We start from the raw sequence: 20452 nt of genomic DNA, 5'->3' as shown, positions 1-20452 counted from the left end.
CAAGGTTGAATGTGTTTTTCATATTAACATTTTATTGGTCGACATATTGATGAAATTGGACATTCTCAATGTGAGGAGGAAATAGAAATCCAAGCACGTGTGGACAAGGGGATGTTAAATAGGATCTGCAAGCCCGTCATCACATCACTTCCAGGTAACCTCCTCGCCAGGCTTCAGTTCCCTGCAGTGTTTACAAAGACATTTATAATTGGCTAGGCACTGTGTATAGTATTAGCAGTACAAATCAATAGAAGAACAGAATAGAAGGTTTGTCAACGAATATCAAAACTGAAGACCTAGGCTGGGGCAAACATTGACACCAACGCATGCATAGGTGTGTGAAGTAAGCATGAACACAATGTATTGGCTAGGCATACTAATATGTCATTTAACCTCTTCGTAATTGCTTTAGTTCAGGTAGGTAGAGAAATGATAGCATATGCATAAGCAAACCTTTTGTACAGAGCACTCTTGTTCCTGAACTGTGTTAGCCTGCTGTCGTTCCACCTGTCCAGGTAAATTCCCAAAACGATGCCAATCGGCACCAGACTCTGCATCCAGTGCTCCCGTACGAGAGCTGCGAAATTCACCATGACGCCTGCCAGATGGAACAAACAACAATATCAGTCACTGCCTGGCCATGTTTGGCTTTTGAAGTCTGCTATTTTCCGAGACGAGATCTGACTTGGCCAACAACTTTGGCTATCCGGTTTGGCTTAAGGAATGATCCCAAAAGAATTTCAAGACAGCATCGACAGGAGCAACACATAACAAATGATGCTTGGCACATGCATTACATATTTCTTTTAGATTAGTGAGCACTAACATTCGTAGAGGGATACGTTTAGTGAAGTCGGGCAAAGGTGCCGCAACGTCTCGGATAGTGTTAGCATAACACACAGCTTAGCTGATTCGTCCTTGCCCATACGATGCCATGCCAAAGACAATGTTCGTATGAAATACACATACAGGACGAATATATAAGAAAGATATAAATATGTCGAACGAAATATTGCAGGGTTTTATTACCTGGCCCTCAAGGTTATCCGTAAGAGTGTGTGCTAGCAGAGCGATGTTCGCAGCGCAGTTCAGCAGCCGTGGTGCAGTGCTTGCTTCAACCAGGGGTCATTGGACTGTACCATTTGCAACAATGGACACTCAATTTCAAAATGTAAAATGCCTCCTTTAATATGATATAAAAGCTATTTGCATTATTCGTTGTGTATTGTAATATGAAGGGAACCATTTTGGATAAAACTGACATTATTTTGAAAAAATATATTCATTAGCCAAACTGAAAAACGTCCACCCCTTACATGGTACAGCCGAATAACCTTTAACCCTTACAGCGGCAAAAATGGCCGGCTAGAAATGTGTTTGAACAATTTACGAGAAACAAAAGTACAGATTTCCACTATGTGTATAGACTATCAATTAATTATATCGTGACCTGCAAAAGTCTAAGGATTGCCTTGATATTTCTGGTATGGATAATTTTCTCCCATAAAATTGATAGCATGTTAACATCCCATGTTGAAGCCCCTGACACACAATGGCTAATGTTTGCTAGCAGTGGCGCGAGTAGTGATGCTGTGAACACAAGTCCAGTGTTTCTTGATGGGAATTTTGTAGCTTCAAATGATAACTGAACTTGTCTTGCCGTTTATTCTGTAAACACAATAATATTGAAATCTACGTTGCATGTTGTAAATGGACGTGATAAAGTGTTAAATAAACAGGGGAGTCAGTGCATGCTAATCAGATCAAGGGAATACAAGACATGTATTGTGGTGTTTTTTGTAATTGTTTGTAACTTCTGTTATTTTAAGTATGTTTATTAATCCATTTGAAATGAGTGAATTAGCTCTAATGACCAAAGTTTAATGTTGGCCCAACTGAGGTCTTGGCAATCATTGTCAAACCATGACACTCAAGTTAACTGTAACCTGTTTTGTTGTTGCAGTGAGTGTGTCACTCAGAGGGCAGCATGACGTCCATCATCAAGCTGACGGCCCTGTCAGGGGTCCAGGAGGAGTCTGCACTGTGTTATTTACTGCAGGTGGATGAGTTCCGCTTCCTGCTCGACTGTGGATGGGACGAGACGTTTTCCATGGACACTATCGATGTGTTAAAAAGGTGAAGCTGTCCATCAACTATTTATTATTATGACCATGACAAAATGCAAGCCTTGTGTGCCTGTGTAATAGTTGATTGATTGATGGTGAGCTTTAAGTTTGTGTGGGCAGGTTTATGGACTGTGATGGGAATATACGCCTTGTATCACGAGACCAGCTGGTACTGTGGTTGTACTCTGTGGTGTAATCCTACACAAATGATCAATACGACTGATTCTTAACTTCCATTATCCTGCTTAGGTATGTCCATCAAGTGGATGCTGTGCTCCTGTCTCATCCGGACCCCATCCACCTGGGAGCGTTGCCCTACGCCGTGGGCAAACTGGGTCTGAACTGCACCATCTATGCCACCATTCCGGTCTACAAGATGGGGCAGATGTTCATGTATGACCTCTACCAGGTGAGCCCGGCAGGATCTTCTGCCTCTGACACCTTCATGTTGTGACTATGACTGTCGTTCCTTACTTTCCGTCGAGAGCAATGAAGCATGCTTCTCTACTTTTCTGTGCTCTACTACTACCACTCTGTAATACCAGAGAGGATCTATGGGTAATACGAGAGAGGAATCTCGCGACTTTTTCCGGGTGGTACTGTCCACTAAGTGGCGCCATCCAGACAGCGCAGAGGAGCGCAGAGGAGCGCAAAGGAGCGAAGAGGCTGTTAGAATGAATGGGGTCCCATGGAGCTCAACCACAGATGCTGCCATTGCTTGGGGAAAGAATTTCTTTCAAACAGCACTTATTTTGAATGTTTAAACTCACTGGATCTTTGTAAAATACGTCTTTATTGTCAATATGACGTCACGAGTGGCTTCACACACTGCGTTTGGATTGGTCGGCCGGCTGCATTGCTGTGATCACGACGGCCGTAAAGCAATTTTGTTAGCGAGATGCTAGCGGAGCCTGACTCATAAATGCCAAAGCTGTAAGAAATCAGAAGGACATAACTCCCAGGTTATTGTACATTTCATTTGAATCCACATTGGTTTCTCAGAACTTACAGTAATATTGTCAAGTTTCAGCCGACAGCGAGCACAATTGTCAGTTATTAGCGCCAGCCTTATGAGCTCTGCTGTCTCGACAGCGCTCCCTAGGTGAACTGCAGGCACGGGTTGGAGGGCGAGATTGAACACTGTATGTAAACCCACTGTGGTAATACTGAATCACTAATACATGTATTGCATGACTTATTTAGTGTAGAAGTCATGATGGTCCAACAAGCTGCAATTGCTGTATATTACTGTATTGGAAAGTGAAGAAATACCTGTTAATATTTCTTTTTAAAAAATGATGCTGCAGCCTGATGATCGCTGATGCCCTCTTGAAAGGTGAAACGCTGCTCAAAAAAGTCCACCCGCTAACTCCAATGTATCAAATATTTCTTGTCCCTTCCCTCCTACAGTCACGTCACAACACAGAGGACTTCAATCTCTTCACACTGGACGATGTCGACTCGGCGTTTGACAAAATCCAGCAGCTGAAGTACTCGCAGATCGTCAACCTCAAAGGTACACACAACACTGTACACAGTCTTTTGTACACAGTCAGTTTGCCTCTCTGTTGTGTATGTTTAGACGGTAGGTTTTTTTCATGGTCGTGCCAAACTGTTGCCAAACTATCTGGGGTTGTAAGGTGGCTCTTAGGGATTTTGCAGAATCTGCAGTCAGTGAGAAATTGTGAAAAACATAAAGCGTATGTTGGAGTATGTATAGACACTGAGGTACAGTGTAATTGGCCACCTATTATGTCACGTAAGAAATTGGTAAATTGAATAAACAGAAGCAAATGGAAGAGGAGGATGAACTGCAGAGTAATGCGTAAAGTTACTGCCCGCACTTCCATTTATCAATTGCAAACCTCTTTTTCCTCCTTTTTGCCCACCATCCCACACACACACACACACACACACACACACACACACACACACACACACACACACACACACACACACACACACACACACACACACACACACACAGGAAAAGGCCATGGTTTGTCCATCACACCGCTGCCTGCTGGCCACATGATTGGTGGAACCATCTGGAAGATCGTGAAGGATGGGGAAGAGGAGATCGTTTACGCGGTGGACTTCAACCACAAGAGAGAGATGTGAGTGCACCCCATAACCCATCTTGGCTCGCATGCTATTGACTTAAATGCAATTTAAGTTGTGAGGGGGATGTGGTTAGATGGCATCATATTTGTATGGAAAAAGTGTCGTCTATATGGCGGTGAGGAGCATGGGGGTTTAGTACAGTAAGGTCCAAGTTAGTGGTAAGGTTTTTGAAAAGATATATTGAATTGAAACATATTGACGATGTATTCAAGATCTTTTCCACAGTCATTGAATGTTAAAAAGGGGCCTGTTTGTGTGTACAGATCAGTTATTCGGCAGTGCTAGCTGTCAGTGCTGTCAGCGCTTAGAGCCACTAGTTTGATTATAACTAGAATTTTGTTTTCTGCGGAAATCTTAATGCTCTGATGGAAATATTTTGTATATTGACTGTAATGGTGGTAGTTGAGTCAAATATCCTTCATGTATGTGCAGTCATCAGAACGGTTTCTGTCTTGAGTTGTTAACTGATTATAAATGTTTAGTTTGTTAATGTTTAGTTTTTAAATAGCCTCTGTGTGTCCGTAGCCAACCGAATGGTTGGTGCAGTGGTTCTCAGTGGTTTTTGAACAAACGCCCCCTTGGCCTGATCACAAGCCTCCTAACGCCCCATTGACCTCATCATAAGTCTGCCAACGCCCCCCTTAGTATTAAAAAAGTAAATGGACTAATGCCCCCCAATGGCAGCAAGGCACTGCCCCCTCTCAGCTGCATCCTTCTCAACGCCCGCCTAGGGCTCCCCAACGCCCCCTGGGGGCTGTACCGCCCCCGTTGAGAAGCACTAGGGTTGGTGTCTCAAGTTGTTACCTGGTTGTACATGTTTATTGTTGTCCTCTCCTCTGTGTCTCCACAGTCATCTGAACGGTTGCTCTCTGGAGACGGTGAGCCGTCCGTCTCTCCTCATCACCGACTCCTTCAACGCCACATACGTGCAGCCGCGACGCAAACAGAGAGACGAGCAGCTACTCAGTAAGAGCACACTACCCATTAGGGCTGCATGATATCAGAAAAAAAAAACGTTTCTAGATCACGCATGCAATACCCGGATAACGATATTTAAACGATATTTAGAAATATAGCCGATTGTTTTTCTCGTCACTAATTTGTCGATCTGTGTGGGGGGTGTGCTTTGGTCATGGCGGACTTCTTGTGCATTTGTTGACATTCAGCAAGTGATTGGACGGCAGAGAAATGTTTTACTTGTTTGCGATAATTAGGTCGTTTTCGCGATACACATATCGCCACTCTTGATATCGCGATTTCGATACATTTTCGATATATTGTGCAGCCCTACTACCCATCATGCATCTACATGATCCATACTGTTACCCATCCTGCATCATATACAAGGTCGATACTGTCACTGTGCCTGATTTCTAATGCAGAGGTTAGACTCTGTTCATTGTGTGTGCTGTCAGGGCTCGAGTTGTAGGGGGATGAGGGGAGATGCCATCCCCCCAACATTGAAAATGGTCTAAAATCATCCCCCTCAATGAAAATGGTCAAGAATCATCCCTCTCTGAAACAGGCTTCTCTTCTTCACATATTGTGTTAAAATTGCACTTTTAACAACTACATTTTCAATTTTTTCTCGGCAGAGAAACCCCCGAACCCCCAATAATCATAATCAATCTCTGACCATCCCCCCTGGTTTGATTTTACAACTCGACCACTGTGTGCTGTGATGTGCTGTCTGACAACACGGATCACCTTGATCAACAAGAACAATTGTCTGCTATTTTCTGTTAAAGTACATGCTCACTTTCACTCTGGCTCATTCATTGGCTTCCACCACCTCTCTGATTTTGAGTTCACTTGTGTGCAGAATGATATAGCATGACACATTTCCCCAAATGCGCAGTTTCTTACATAAATAGTAGAGTTGCATGTACTGTGTAGTCCAGCAGGTGGCAGTCCTGTGCTAAAGGCTGCCGCGTACTGCACAAAAGGAGACAATGAAGTATTAAGTAACATCGTCCTCCTCGTTGGTAACATTGCTCCAGCCATACTACTACTGTATGCATTATCAGTGGCAGGTTAAAGGTACACTGTGCAGGAAATGGTCAAAAAAGGTACTGCAACTATGCTGCTCATTGAGACTTGGCTGCCTATGGCAAAATTTGATCTTTTTATGAAAGTTTGCACAGTAATAAACAAATATTTTTTAGTATGGCCCAAGTGCAGTCATTTTTGCAGCTAAAAATGGCTATTTCTGGAAATTCAAAATGGTGGACCATGGAGACGATGCCCCTTTTACATTTTTCCTGTCATAATGAATACTTAGAATTTGATGATGGTGGTATGTATTCATGAAAAAGGAAATAAACAAGTATCGTCATCCTCGTCGGTAACATTGCTCCATCCATACTACTACTGTACGCAATATTGGTGGCAAGTTAAACCACATTGAGGAGGGCACCTAATTTCTTGACATTTTTACATTTGGCTTCAGAAAGCTTGCTTGCATGTAGTGTACAGTATGCGTGGAGAGGACTTGGGGAGCCGTGAGGGTCTACTACCATACTGACATTAACTCATTGGCTGCCTTGGCCGTCGAATGACGTCATTTCGAATAGTGACGCCCCCTGCCTTCGACGTCGTTCGCCGATAATTGCGTTTTTTTATAGCCAGACCTCGAGGACGGTCTGACCTATCTTCTGTATAAATTCCAAGCCTCTAGGCATTTTCTAACTGTTCCTGTAGGTGGCAGAAGTGTCCTTAGGATAGGAACAGTCAAGGCAGGGCTTAGTTCAGACCAGGAGGAAATGTCAAGACAAAAACACCCCTTCTTACTATTATAATCTCAAAAGTAGCATAGAAAAATCATTTTTGAAAGTAAAGCACCTGTGACAGTAGTCTACTTTCTTGCCCTCTGATTTTAACACAGGTAGGCTACTGATTTTAGTGTCAGAGCCTGACCAAAAAAACCCTTCCTCTCATGACCAAAATACAACCCCCTGTTCTGCCCTACTAAGGCAAAAGACAGTAACTCACCAGAGTGTGAAACTGAGAAAAATGATGTTAAAGTTATCTAAAAATAAATTAATGTCACCACAATCTGGTTATAGCTATAAAGCTGTAATTTTCACAGTTTGTAGTGTATGCCTGCCTACATCTATTCATAAAAAATAATTTTACAAATAGTTAACCTTTGACCCTTTTTTGGAAGTTACTGTGTTCTGCCTTAGCATTGCCCCCGGAATGACAATTAGTCATACTAAGGCAGAAGACAGTAACTTCCATTTTAAATCTGAATAATAAGCAACAAATACAACTTTCACATATACAGTATACACACTATTAGAGTCATTATGACAAAATGTCATGTTTATTAACATATAAATTGTTAATAATAATAATAATATAATTATAAATGGGTTTTGTGTGTGTATTTGTATTTCATACTACCTCAAATAGTAGTTACACACATTGCCTAGCAGGCTGATCATGTTTCATAATATAATAGTTTCATTTTATATTTTTTGGATTATTTACATGACTGAAATTTAAAGAAGGAGTTTTAACTGTTAACAGATGAACAGTAACTGAAGTTACTGTGTTCTGCCTCAGTTTGGAACACCAGAGTTCCAGAATTCTGCAGGTCCAGAGCAGAAGGCAAAAAGCAGTAACTGAAGTTACTGTCTTCTGCCTTAGTTTACCCAAAGGATTTTCAGCTTGTTTTACTTTACACCTTTTTTTACCCTCAAAACAACTGATTTCAAACTCCATGTTTGTTCACATGATAAAACTGATGCTTATTATTGCAAATATGACAAAAACTCATTTTTGAAAAATGTGAAGTTACTGCCTTTTGCCTTAGCAGGGCAGTATTGCTATCTAGCTAGAAGGCATTGTAGCTAGCTTGCCCAAAATACACCATGAGATGATCTGTGTGGCAACCTTTCATTTTGGATTATGTGATCAGCCTACACAACATCAGGATGATGCTTACAAAATATCATCTAACAGGAGAATGCACGGGACTAGTGGTGATGTTGGGAATGCTTGGCTATAAATTTCGCTACGCTAGCTAGCTAGCTAGCACGAAATCGCTAACAACTTACAACTAAGCCTAAATAAAGGAGCCTTGGTAAGTCAACTATTTTTACTCATTCTACAGTTATTTTTTATGGATCTGTATAGTATGATCAGCTTACTGTATCATCAAAAAAGACAGGGGGGGTTGCAGATTCTTGGAACAGAGTAGCCTTTGTGTCTGGTCAGATGCAGTCAGCTCACATGAGAAAGCATTGCACTTAGCCTCAGACCAGCCTTCACCACTCCAATCGGCTTGTGAAATGTTGGATATGTGATCAGTACTTTATCAAAAGAAAATTCATTGAACAATATATGACAAGATCACTATAGCAGAACCATGATGACAGTAATCATCAATCTGCAAATTGTCCGCTCTGCCAAAGAAGCTGCAGTAAGCTACGCGAAGCGGAGCTGCCTGCATACCTGCCTCCTTCCCCTACAAGACGGTCCTATTTCTGGAGGAAATAAACCAGCTGTGGTTCGTTCTCCAAGGAGGGGAGAGAGAGCACAATTAGAGGGAGAGGGAGAGGGAGGGAGTTCCCGGAGTTAAGGGCACCTGCTGTCATGATCCATTCTGCGCGCCAGCAACTAAACCAAAACACCCTTGTTTTCGAGTCCACCCCCGTTATATTTCAGTATATTAGGTTGAAATGGTCATACAAACTATCTTTTTTTCAGGCTACAGATGACAGAAGACTCTGTAATAGCATCTGAAAGGTTTGGAGTTGTTAGGATGATGCCATTATGGGCAAAAACGTTTGCAGTTATAGCTCTACTTCAAATGGCGTTTTCTCAGCTTTTTGGCTAGAAAGCAGCATTTTGGCGAATTCCACTTAATTTCAACAGATGATTATGAAAGAACGGAAAGGGGTAGAGAGACACCGTTTTTTTTCTGATGACAGATGAGCGTCTAATCTGTGTTTTGATAGGTATGGTGTTGACATAGACACAGAACTCAATTTTCTGTGAGCCTCCAAAAAACGCCCAAAATGCTGAAAAATCTCTGGCACTCCGAGGTACTCTTTTATGAAAATGGCTGGCAGCCAATGAGTTAACAAGCAGGTTTTCACTTGTATCCAAGTCTAAAGGATGTGGCTAAAGAAGCCCTACAGACAGTGTACCCTAAAGGGCAGATTATAGTTCAGCAACAGCGCCCGTTGGTTCTGGTCGCTAACCACTGTTGATGTTATAGATCTGCGCACGAGGTCTCATGTCGTTAGCCACATTTGGCTACATAGCTACAAGGCTACAGTACAGTAGTCAGACTATGCATTGTGTCGCGAGTGCTTAACTGATGTATTGTTTGTTACTTACTAATTCAGTCATTGTAGCTTCATTTATTTACACACACTAGAAAGAAATTGTTTGTATGTCACAGAATATTGACAGTTTTGCTCTCGTAAACTACCAAAGAACTGTGCTGCCACGAGAACAAGGAAGTAGCGAGACGTATAAATTGGCCTTAATAATACCGCTCTTTGTATTATTAGGGTATTAGCATTTCATATGGACTGAAAATAATATGTAATGCACAGGCACAGTGCAACACTTGCATTCATCTTTCTCCAAGCATGGTCAACTTGTCTCAGTTTTAATGTAACAGTCAGACATAAGTAGAGATGTCCCGATCCAGGTTTTTGCACTTCCGATCCGATACAGATATTTTATTTCACTTCCGATCCGATACCGATACCGGCCTATCGGAGTATTTAAGTTGAAAGCTATTTAGCCTACTTACTTCGTTGTCACAATCATGTTGTAAAGGGTTTTTACTCTTAGTAACAACTAGCCAACTGAATTAGGTGAAATTGAGTAATACACAATGATTTTTAATGAGAAACTGACCTGTTCTTTTTTAAGATATTAATAAACACAAAATAGGAAAATGGATCGGAATTCTGGATCGGATTTTTCCGTGCATGCCGATCCGATACCGATCCGCATTTTTTGCCAATATCGGCAGCCGATCCGATCCATCCGATCCGATACGACAACCCTAGACATAAGTAGAGAGTAGAGCAGAGTATCATTTTTTGATCCCAGGGGGAAATTATGGTGTCAAGTAGCATACACGCATGCATACATGCATACAAAAAGACATTACCCAGGAGACATTACACACATCCTTACACATAAATTAACCATATATAGGTCACTCTTACATACATTTACATTTACATACATCTCTCACTCTCTCTCTCTCTCTCTCTCTCCCTCACACACACACACACACACACACACACACACACACACACACACACACACACACACACACACACACACACATATACACACACACTCCAAAATATAAGGTGTCCACAGTGTCACATGTGCCTTAGCTGAGTGGCAAATAGAAGTCAAGACAAAGTGACCAGCAAAGTGTCCAGGAGTGTTAGAAGTCTCTCTACATAGTGCAATGTCCATTGTATTGAACATCATACATCTATGCTCAACTTGCCGTGCCTCAACCCCCCCACCCCTCATCTTTACCAAAACACAGCCATCGTCATGGGAACACTGCGGGCCGACGGGAACTGCCTGATCGCCGTGGATACGGCCGGCCGGGTTCTGGAGCTGGCGCAGCTGCTGGACCAGATCTGGAGGACCAAGGACTCGGGCCTGGGGGTCTACTCCCTCGCCCTGCTCAACAACGTCAGCTACAACGTGGTCGAGTTCTCCAAGTCCCAGGTCAGCATAGCTCATTCCCTCCTCATAAAGTGATACTGTCCCATTTTTGGAAATAAGCTTAGTTTACACCTCTCCTTGAGTTATATGATTGGGTTTTACCTTTTTCCTGTACTTCCTGTCGTTCTCTGAGTAGCTGGCGGCCAGCCCCAGAGGGGGGAATCAGTTCATTGATCAATCCATTGCACCCCAGTCAGAATTTTTGTTTTTGACTTACCCAGCCCCATGAGCTGCCAGGAAGGGAAGAGGTGGAGACTTAGATGCCCCATCACAGACATCATATATGAAGACTAGATGCGTCGTCCGCGTTCCCGTCATGCAAGCCGAACGTCCGCGCATGGCGGCCATGATAGAGCAGCCTGCTGGCTCAACCAGTTGCAATGAGTTTTTGGTGTTGTATACTCTTCAGATGGCCATAATTCCCTCAAATTTATTTCGATTTTCGAAAGGGTTGGTTTTTTACACAATATAAAAAATTCCAAACGAAAGTATATGTTGATACTGCATAGTGATGCATATCCACATTATTATTATATTGTATTACATTATATTATAATGTTCATAGGTCTAAAATCATGTATAATATAATTCAGTAGGCTTATTCAGGTAATTAAATAGACCCCATAAACAAATGCACAAAGTAATCTTTTATATTTTCAGTAAAATAACAGATAAACGTTCACTTTAGTCTACATTCTGCTTTGGTTTCGACAGCTCCACCTTGTGTTCAAAATGAGTCGTGACGCTAAAGCCATCCAGATAGAATTAACTTGTTGCGCTGTAGGCTACATCTCTCTTCCAGTACGTCATCTCTGTCGTCTATAATTTGATGCAATGAATATATCCATGCCGTCAACGTAACGCACAGCAATGATTAAAATGTGTATTAGCTCTAGGTCTATCTATTTTTTTGGACAAATAGGTTAAGTGGGAAGCATAGGCCTATTACTCTCCTGGGCGTTTTACCCCAGTCTTAAGGAGCCCTACCATTTATAAACACGTGTCAATATTTCAGCGAAGCAACAGCATACATTTTTAAGTATCCCAACGTTTCAACTCTTCACTTTACTTCAGCTGTAACGGAGGGTCTGTGGAGAGTTTAGGCTGCTCTAATATGGCCGACCTGTGCGGACGTGCTTGAAATACGCGATGACGTATCTAGTCTTCATATATGATGTCTGTGTGCCCCATACTCATGAACGGAGTGTGCATATTGGAATGCACACATAGTGTAGTAATGTTGTGTCTCCATCTGCAGGTGGAGTGGATGAGCGACAGGCTGATGCGCTGCTTCGAGGACAAGTGGAGGACAGGAGTGTGCAATGCTGTATTGGAATGCACCCATAGTGTAGTAATGTTATGTCTCCATCTGCAGGTGGAGTGGATGAGTGACAAGCTGATGCGCCACAAGCACAAGTGGAGGACGGGAGTGTGCATATTGAAATGCACACATAGTGTAGTAATGTTTTGTCTCCATCTGCAGGAGTGGACGAGCGACAAGCTGATGCACTGCTTCGAGGACAAGTGGAGGGCGGGAGTGTGTATATTGGAATGCACCCATAGTGAATGAATGTTATGTCTCCCTCTGCAGGTGGAGTGGATGAGCGACAAGCTGATGCGCTGCTTCGAGGACAAGCGCAACAACCCCTTCCAGTTCCGGCACCTGTCGCTGTGCCACAGCCTGGCCGACCTGGCGCGCGTGCCCAGCCCCAAGGTGGTGCTGTGCAGCCAGCCGGACCTGGAGTCGGGCTTCTCGCGCGAGCTCTTCATCCAGTGGTGCACCGACGCCAAGAACTCCATCATCCTCACCTACCGCACCTCGCCGGGCACGCTGGCGCGCTACCTCATAGACAACCCCGGGGAGAAGATGATGGACCTCGAGGTAAAGGGTGACGTGTGTGTGTGTGTGTGTGTGTGTGTGTGTGTGTGTGTGTGTGTGTGTGTGTGTGTGTGTGTGTGTGTGTGTGTGTGTGTGTGTGTGTGTGTGTGTGTGTGTGTGTGTGTGTGTGCGCGTGTGTGTGCGTGTGCGTGTGCGTGTGCTGTATGCTACCTCATAGACAACTACGGGGTAAAGATGATGGACCTCGAGGTAAAGGGTGACGTGTGCGTGTGCGTGTGCGTGCGTGCGTGCGTGCGGCATACCACCTCATAGACAACCCCGGGGAAAATATGATGGACCTCGAGGTAAAGGGTGGCGTGTGTGTACGTGCGTGTGTCTGTGTTGGTGCACTTCCTCATAGACAACCATGCAGAGAAGATGATGGTCCTCGAGGATGTTATTGTGTGCGGGTGTGTTTTTGTTCTGTGTTTCCTTTCCTTGAGGCGTGTTTTTCCGCAAGTGTTGCCACTGCAGTGCGTCTAACGAGTGATGATGATGACGATGTTGTGAGTTCAGGTAGCGTCGGCAGTGACGCGTGCGCGGCTCCAGAGCATGACGAATGGGACCGCTGAGAAGCGGATAAGAATGGTGGGGGATCTGGAGATAGGATTAACTTGCCCTGGGGAGACGGATGGAATAAATGACGGAGGGACGGAGAGAGATAAGAAGAGAGAGTGGAGAAGATTTTTTTTCGAAAGACAGTGACAAAACTAGACTCCCAACGTGCCTGATTGAGGCTTGGTCTGGTAAACTTTAGCCATCAGCTGTACTTGGCTTTCAACAGCAAAATAGCACACACACACACACACACACACACACACACACACACACACACACACACACACACACACACACACAGGCCATTGCAGGATCTCAGGCTGGCTGCCTGGGTCCCCAGCTCAACTCTATTCTGTCCCAGGGGATGGGGGATTGGCACTGTGTGGCATTTGAGCAGATGCAGAGTTGAGGGAGGGAGTGAATGGCTCCTTCACCAAACTCCACCAGAGGAGCAGAGCAGGGAGGAGAGGAGCAGAGCAGGGAGGAGAGGAGCAGAGCAGGGAGGAGAGAGGCAGAGCAGGGAGGAGAGGAGCAGAGCAGGGAGGAGAGGAGCGGAAAAGAGAGGAGAGGAGCAGAGCAGAGAGGAGAGAGCAGAGCAGGGAGGAGAGGAGAGGAGAGGAGCAGAGCAGGGAGGAGAGGAGAGGACCAGAGCAGAGAGGAGAGGAGCAGAGCAGGGAGGAGAGAGCTGAGCAGAGGAGAGAGGCTGAGCAGAGGAGAGAGCTGAGCAGAGAGGAGAGAGCAGAGCAGGGAGGAGAGGAGCAGAGGAGAGGAGGGAGGAGCAGAGCAGGGAGGAGAGAGCTGAGCAGAGACGAGAAGAGCAGAGCGTAGCGTAGCATAGCGTAGCGTCTGTGGCAGCCAGATAACAGGATGGGATTTCAGGGCCCTGAACAACCATTGCAGTCAGTCAGTTAGCCAGCAAGGCATGCAGGAAGGAAGGCAGGGTACAGGATGTGCCTACTCCTGGGGTTCATACATTGCCTTGAGAGGTAGGGTACGAATTTGTAACCAGAATAGATTTGGGATGGTTTGGAAGTTGTGTGTTTTTTTTTTGTTTTTTTAAAGGGCTGAACTGTTTTAAATCAACTGTAGGACTAAGGTGCATTAAAAGCCTGCATACATTCATATGGTCCCAATAATTTGCGACCTAGATTGAGTTAAGCTTAATTTTCATAGTTCATTACATTACATTACACTTAGCTGAAGCTTTTCCCAAAACGACTCCCAGTTTAAAAGTACAGGGTATTGGTTACAGTCCCTGATGCAGTGTGGTGTTGGGTGACTTGCACAAGGGCACATCATGAGCTACTGTAGGGAGTGGAAGGGTGGGATTCGAACCTGCAACCCTCTGATCTAAAGCCCATCTCCTTAACCATTAGGCTATGGCTGCCCCACTAACTCATTTACTTACTTGGCCAATTTATCGGAGCTCGCTGATCAGACAGCCTTTAGGCTCCGCTGTGGTGTTCATAGTCGATTCTCAGCATGTCGATTCTCTGTCTTTGTTTTTGTTTGTTGAACGTCAATGGCAGGATACATCAAACACTCTTGGGAGTGTGATTCCCACAAGTTTGAAGCTGCTCTTTTGTGTCGGCGGGTGGGGGTGTGGCGGATGTACAGTCACTACTATAGTCCTACTGTTTCGTGTGTGTATTTATGTGACCATAACACTGCTTTTTTGTGTGTGTGTGTGTGCGTGTGCGTTTGCGTGTGTGTGCGCCTGCGTGTGTGTGCGCCTGCGTGCGTGCCCGCAGGTGAGGAAGCGTACCAAGCTGGAGGGGAAGGAGCTGGAGGAATATGTGGAGAAGGAGAAGATGAAGAAGGAAGCAGCCAAGAAGCTGGAGCAGGCCAAAGAGTAAGTCTAGTATGCAACACGACTCGTCACCATAGGTTAACCCATTTTGTCCTAAGCCCTATTTGGGGAAAGGATGCCCTCTACCTATCAAATCCTGAATATCTCAACCTCCGAAACACATACAAACATGACATGAGTTGCATTTAAAAGCTAGGGCCCTCGTTTTGCATTAGAATGTGTTCATTCAGCTGTAACATATCCACATGTTTAATATAATAGCTTAAATCTCAAGAACCTGAATGCAGCGTATTGTGTTTCCAGGACACAATGGGTTAAAACAGGCAAGAAAGTATGTCTTGTAAGCAACAAGCCACCAAAGAATACGCTTCCCTTACCCATTACAAATCGAGCACAAACCCAAGGCCTCTCGTGGCTTATTGCTTAACAACACGCCACCAAAGAGTAAGTCTAGTACGCAACATGCCACCTTAGGTTGATACAGGCCTAAGAGTAAGGCTGGCCTAAGAGTGAGTATAGTATTAACCCATTGATGCCTGATGTTGCGTTGCGTAACATTGGCCCTGGTGCCTGGAGCTGCATTACGCAACATTCAGGCTCATGACATTTGAGACACCTTTATTAAAAATCTCTGTTTGTTTGAGATGAATGAACACATTCTATTAAAAGATGAGGGTCTTAGCTTTTAAATGCAAAGCCATATTTTGATGTGCTTCAGAAGCTGGGATATTTAGGTTTTTATTAGCCTGGCATCTTCGTTAAACTTCGTGAGCTTGCACAAGGGTCTGCAAATCTTAGACAAGCCCGAACGGTATCAGATATTTCATAGCCTGTCCAATCAGAATCACGGGGCAGAATCATGGGGCAAAATTGTGGGGTGGGGTATATACAAGTCAGTGGTTGAAGTAGTAGTGAATTAAAAAAAAGCCACGTGGATTCTCCAATCAGGTTCGAGCTGTTTTGGACACACCTATGCCTTTCCAGAGCTAAGCAATTTACAATGTTCCAGATGGTTGGTAACAACCATCGCGTGAGAACCAGGTTAGGTTTTTATAGGCTGAGGGCAACACGCCACTTTAGGTCGAAACAGTACAGCAAGTCGCTTTTGGGAAACAGATTTGGATGAATAACCAAAAAGCTGGAGCAGGCCAAAGGGTAAGGCCACATCAACATGGCAATGTTTTCAAGTGAATTCAATAAGGTATTGTATCGTTTCGGCCTTGCATCCACATGGCACCGGCGTTTTACTTAAACCAATACATCCTCTGTGTGTGTATGTGTGTGTGTTTGCGTGTGTCCGTCCTCATCGAGTGACATGGAGGACGAGCTGGATGCTGCGTCCATGTGTGTGCTGTGTATTAATGCATCCTCTTTGTGTGTGTCTGTGTGTGTGTGTGTGTGTGTTTGCGTGTCCGTCCTCATCAGGGTGGAAATGGACTCGAGTGACGAGAGCGACATGGAGGACGAGCTGGACGCGGGTGTTGGCAGCGGCGGCGCGGCGGCGAAGACCAAACACCACGACCTGATGATGAAGGCGGAGGGCGGCCGCAAGGGAGGCTTCTTCAAGCAGGCCAAGAAGGCATACCCCATGTTCCCCGTGCACGAGGAGCGGATCAAGTGGGACGAGTACGGCGAAATCATCAGGTAGGGGGGTGGGTGTGTGTGTGTGTGTGTGGTTGTGTGTGGTTGTGTGTGGTTGTGTGTGTGTGTGTGTGTGTGTGTGTGTGTGTGTGTGTGTGTGTGTGTGTGTGTGTCCAAGAAGGCATACCCCATGTTCCCCGTGCACGAGGAGCGGATCAAGTGGGACGAGTACGGCGAGATCATCAGGTAGGGAGAGGGGTGTGTGTGTGTGTGTGTGACAAAGAAGGACAATCCCATGTTTGTTGTACACAAGGAGTGTGTGTGTGTGGCCTACCCTGTGCACGAGGAGCGGATCATCAAGCAGGGATAGGTGTGTGTGTGTGTGTGCGTGCGTGCGTGTGTCCAAGAAGGCCTACCCCTGTTGCCCGTGCACAAGCAGAGGATCATGGTATACATACAGCGAGATCATGAAATGAGGCTATGGTGTGTGTGAAGAACTTTTTTCTTTTCCTCATTTCATTGCTACGGCATGACATCTGGCCTATTTCACCAGTGAAAAACGACTGCTACTACGCATAAATCATCCTAATCAGTCTGTTTGGTTGTAGCTCTGTCCAGTAAATGGTACAGAGCCAGTCTCCAGAACATTTTGGAAGTTTACAATAAGAGATTTACCAAATCAAATACATTTTTTAACTATTTTTAGGGGTTTTATGCCTTTATTTGATAGGACAGTCTGAGATGGTGACAGGAAGCGAGTGGGACACAGAGACGGGGTGGGATCGGGAAATGACCCCGGCCGGACTCCCCGTGGGCATGCAAGCCCATATGTGGGGGGCTTAGCGCGCTGCGCCACAGCGCCCCCAGTAACTACATATTTTGTCAAAAAATCTTTAGACTGAAAATGGTCCTCATTACACCTCCTCTATCTTGTGACAAAGCCTTATGGCCCAAATGTGTCCCATTGTAGCGATATTGCTATGTCAAATTCGCAGTAACTACAATATCTAACCTGATACCAATACTTTGAAGGCCTTTTTCTCTGTTGTAATGTTGGTGTAGTTAGCCAGGCTACTTGGTAATCACATTCACACACACTACATCCATGGGAGGCACTATATCCAATAGAATTGGTGTGTGTGTGTGTGTGTGTGTGTGTGTGTGTGTGTGTGTGTGTGTGTGTGTGTGTGTGTGTGTGTGTGTGTGTGTGTGTGTGTGTGTGTGTGTGTGTGTGTGTGTGTGTGTGTGTGTGTGTGTGTGTGCTGAGTGAGTGATGTCATGTTGCAACCATGTTTACCAGACTTTTCCTGGTATCAGTAATCGTGCTGTATCAACATGACTCACCCTAATTGGAGTTAAGTCAGACTGTGTGTGTGTGTGTGTGTGTTAAATCAATCCAGGCTAAGCGCCGTGATGAGCGCTGGCATTATTGCCGGTTAATCTGAATATGGGCGGATCAGCACGAACATGGCAGCAGTGTGCCGGGGTCTTTAAATGTAGTCTGACATTTAGCTTTTGGCGCTGCGGTGTTGGTAAACCAAGAGATTATCTTCTGACTAATCGCTTTTTTTCCCTTCTTTCCTGCTTTTTTTATTTATTTATTTATTTGTTTGGTTGTTTGTTTGTTTGTTTATTTATTTATTGCTTTCCTCACTCACTCCAAAATTTGACTTTGACCTTTAAGTGAAGTGAACCTACAGCTCTGCACTGATAAATAAATATTATAACAAATATAATAATCACTATATAAAATAAAAGACGTTTATGGAGGTTGTTCTATTCTGACTTATATTCCGCTTATATATATCCCTCTGAGATGTGGCATGATGCGTTTAACATAGAGGTGCACCGAAAATTTGTCCTCAGAAAGTATTCATCCGAAAACCCAAAAAAAAGACACTTTCGGTTTTCGGCCGAAAGCCAATTGAGTGGGCGAATTAGAGGCCAAATAGAAAATGAATTGAAAATGGGCATTAATTAAACTAATTTCAGTTCTACTCTAACATTTAAAGACATGTCTTAACATTTATTGTAAGCCATAGATTTAAATCAAGTAGGTAGCAGGCTTCACTCAGGTTTCTTGATAACTTTTAAGGGTGCTGTCCCAAATGAATACTTAGAATCAAAGAAAAGGGGGGCGCACCTTTTCTTTGATTGTAAGCCATAGATTTAAGCAATATTTAAAAATAGTTAAAAACCTAACTTTTGATAACTTTTAACTGAATTGTAATATTCGGTTTCGGTATTCGGCCAAGCGATTACTTATTATTCGGTTTCGGCCACAAATGTTCATTTTGGTTCACTTCTGTTGAAGTCAATTCTTTTTCAATGGGGTTCCATTTTGTCCATACCACCAAATCACCAAAACGTGGCATGGAAATATACAGGGTATATTGAAGAGTAAAGTGTGGGTCACCAGATCAAACAAACAAAAACAGCTGACCGCAAATTATCAAGGATATCTGGGCTTCCATGACTCCCATGCAATGCCTCTGCCATTGACTTCAATGTTAAACGCATCATCGCAATGATTAAGACCTAGGGAAGTATTGAACACTGACATGTTATGTAGAAAGTACCAAATTTCAACTGATTTAATGTGACCCGAATTTCTTTCTTTTTTTTCTGAAGAAAATGGTGATTTTATTACAATATTCTAATATTACATGTCTTGTCTTATGTCCTGTTTTGCCAAGTCTTTTTTTGTAACACCAAAGACAATTTTCTGTTAAGTGTGTTACAGACAATAAAGCTTTATCTTATCTTATCTTAAAAAGGTCAATTCCTCAATTCATGTTTTATTGGAGCTGGAAGGCCAAAATATGTAAAAATACACACATTAGTGATTGGAATATTTCAAAATGTGGGCAATGCATCTACAATCCATGAAAGTTAAACATTATTGATGGAATTATTGAAATAAGTCCACTTTTTCATGATATTGTAATAATGTGGCCAGGATCTGTATGTGTGGTGTGTTCCTCCTCCACTAGGCCCAAGGAGTTCCTGGTGCCTAAATTATGATGATGATGATTATTACATTTGATCTCCTCCTCCAGCAGGCCCGAGGAGTTCCTGGTGGCTTAATAATAATACAACTACTACTAATTATTATAATAATAGTAATAATTATAATAATAATAATACCAATATTTGTTGTGTTCCTCCTCCATTACCAGGCCCGAGGAGTTCCTGGTGCCGGAGCTGCAGGCCACGGAGGAGGAGAAGAGCAAGCTGGAGATGGGCATGGCCAACGGGGACGAGCCCATGGACCAGGACCTCTCCGACGTGCCCACCAAGTGCACCTCCAGTATGGAAACCATGGAGATCAGGTAAGCACCACACCAAGTGCACCTCCAGCATGGAGACCACAGAGATCAGGTAAGCACCACACCAAGTGCACCTCCAGCATGGAGACCACAGAGATCAGGTAAGCACCACACCAAGTGCACCTCCAGCATGGAAACCATTGAGATCAGGTAAACACCTCACCAAGTGTCAAAAAGAGAAAAACGTGCACATCCACTTTACATGGAGATCAGGTAAGCCCCTCACCAAGTTTCAAAAAGAGAAAAACACTCACATCCATCTCAAAAAGATTGGGTGGTGGACTAGCAAAATAACATGAAAACTGAAAGTGAGGTCCGCGACACC

General features: G+C 44.0%; 2 protein-coding genes across 2 annotated transcripts in view; one reads left to right on the top strand and one right to left on the bottom strand.

The window, feature by feature from the left end:
• Nucleotides 1–10: 10 nt before the first annotated feature.
• Nucleotides 11–1122, bottom strand: LOC134469372 (NADH dehydrogenase [ubiquinone] 1 beta subcomplex subunit 1-like). Its single transcript, XM_063223593.1, has 3 exons — nt 1030–1122; nt 454–598; nt 11–181 (listed from the first exon to the last, which is right to left on the bottom strand). The coding sequence occupies exons 2-3, from the start codon at nt 591–593 to the stop codon at nt 145–147; spliced, it is 177 nt and encodes a 58-aa protein (XP_063079663.1). The 5' UTR covers nt 594–598; nt 1030–1122; the 3' UTR covers nt 11–144.
• Nucleotides 1123–1233: 111 nt separating this feature from the next.
• The window catches only part of cpsf2 (cleavage and polyadenylation specific factor 2), a 37847-nt gene continuing 18628 nt past the window's right edge, over nt 1234–20452 (top strand). Inside the window, exons 1-11 of the mRNA XM_063223588.1 lie at nt 1234–1484; nt 1964–2136; nt 2376–2535; nt 3537–3642; nt 4114–4243; nt 5101–5216; nt 10786–10973; nt 12562–12852; nt 15159–15259; nt 16643–16861; nt 19978–20130. Of these exons, the coding sequence (XP_063079658.1) occupies nt 1988–2136; nt 2376–2535; nt 3537–3642; nt 4114–4243; nt 5101–5216; nt 10786–10973; nt 12562–12852; nt 15159–15259; nt 16643–16861; nt 19978–20130 (1613 nt within the window). The 5' untranslated portion in view covers nt 1234–1484; nt 1964–1987. The remainder of the gene's footprint in view (nt 1485–1963; nt 2137–2375; nt 2536–3536; nt 3643–4113; nt 4244–5100; nt 5217–10785; nt 10974–12561; nt 12853–15158; nt 15260–16642; nt 16862–19977; nt 20131–20452) is intronic.

Source organism: Engraulis encrasicolus, chromosome 18 (genome assembly GCF_034702125.1).
Source record: "Engraulis encrasicolus isolate BLACKSEA-1 chromosome 18, IST_EnEncr_1.0, whole genome shotgun sequence".
Classification (NCBI taxonomy): domain Eukaryota; kingdom Metazoa; phylum Chordata; class Actinopteri; order Clupeiformes; family Engraulidae; genus Engraulis; species Engraulis encrasicolus.
Note: the sequence above shows the minus strand (reverse complement) of the source record. Positions and strands in the feature narration are given on the sequence as shown.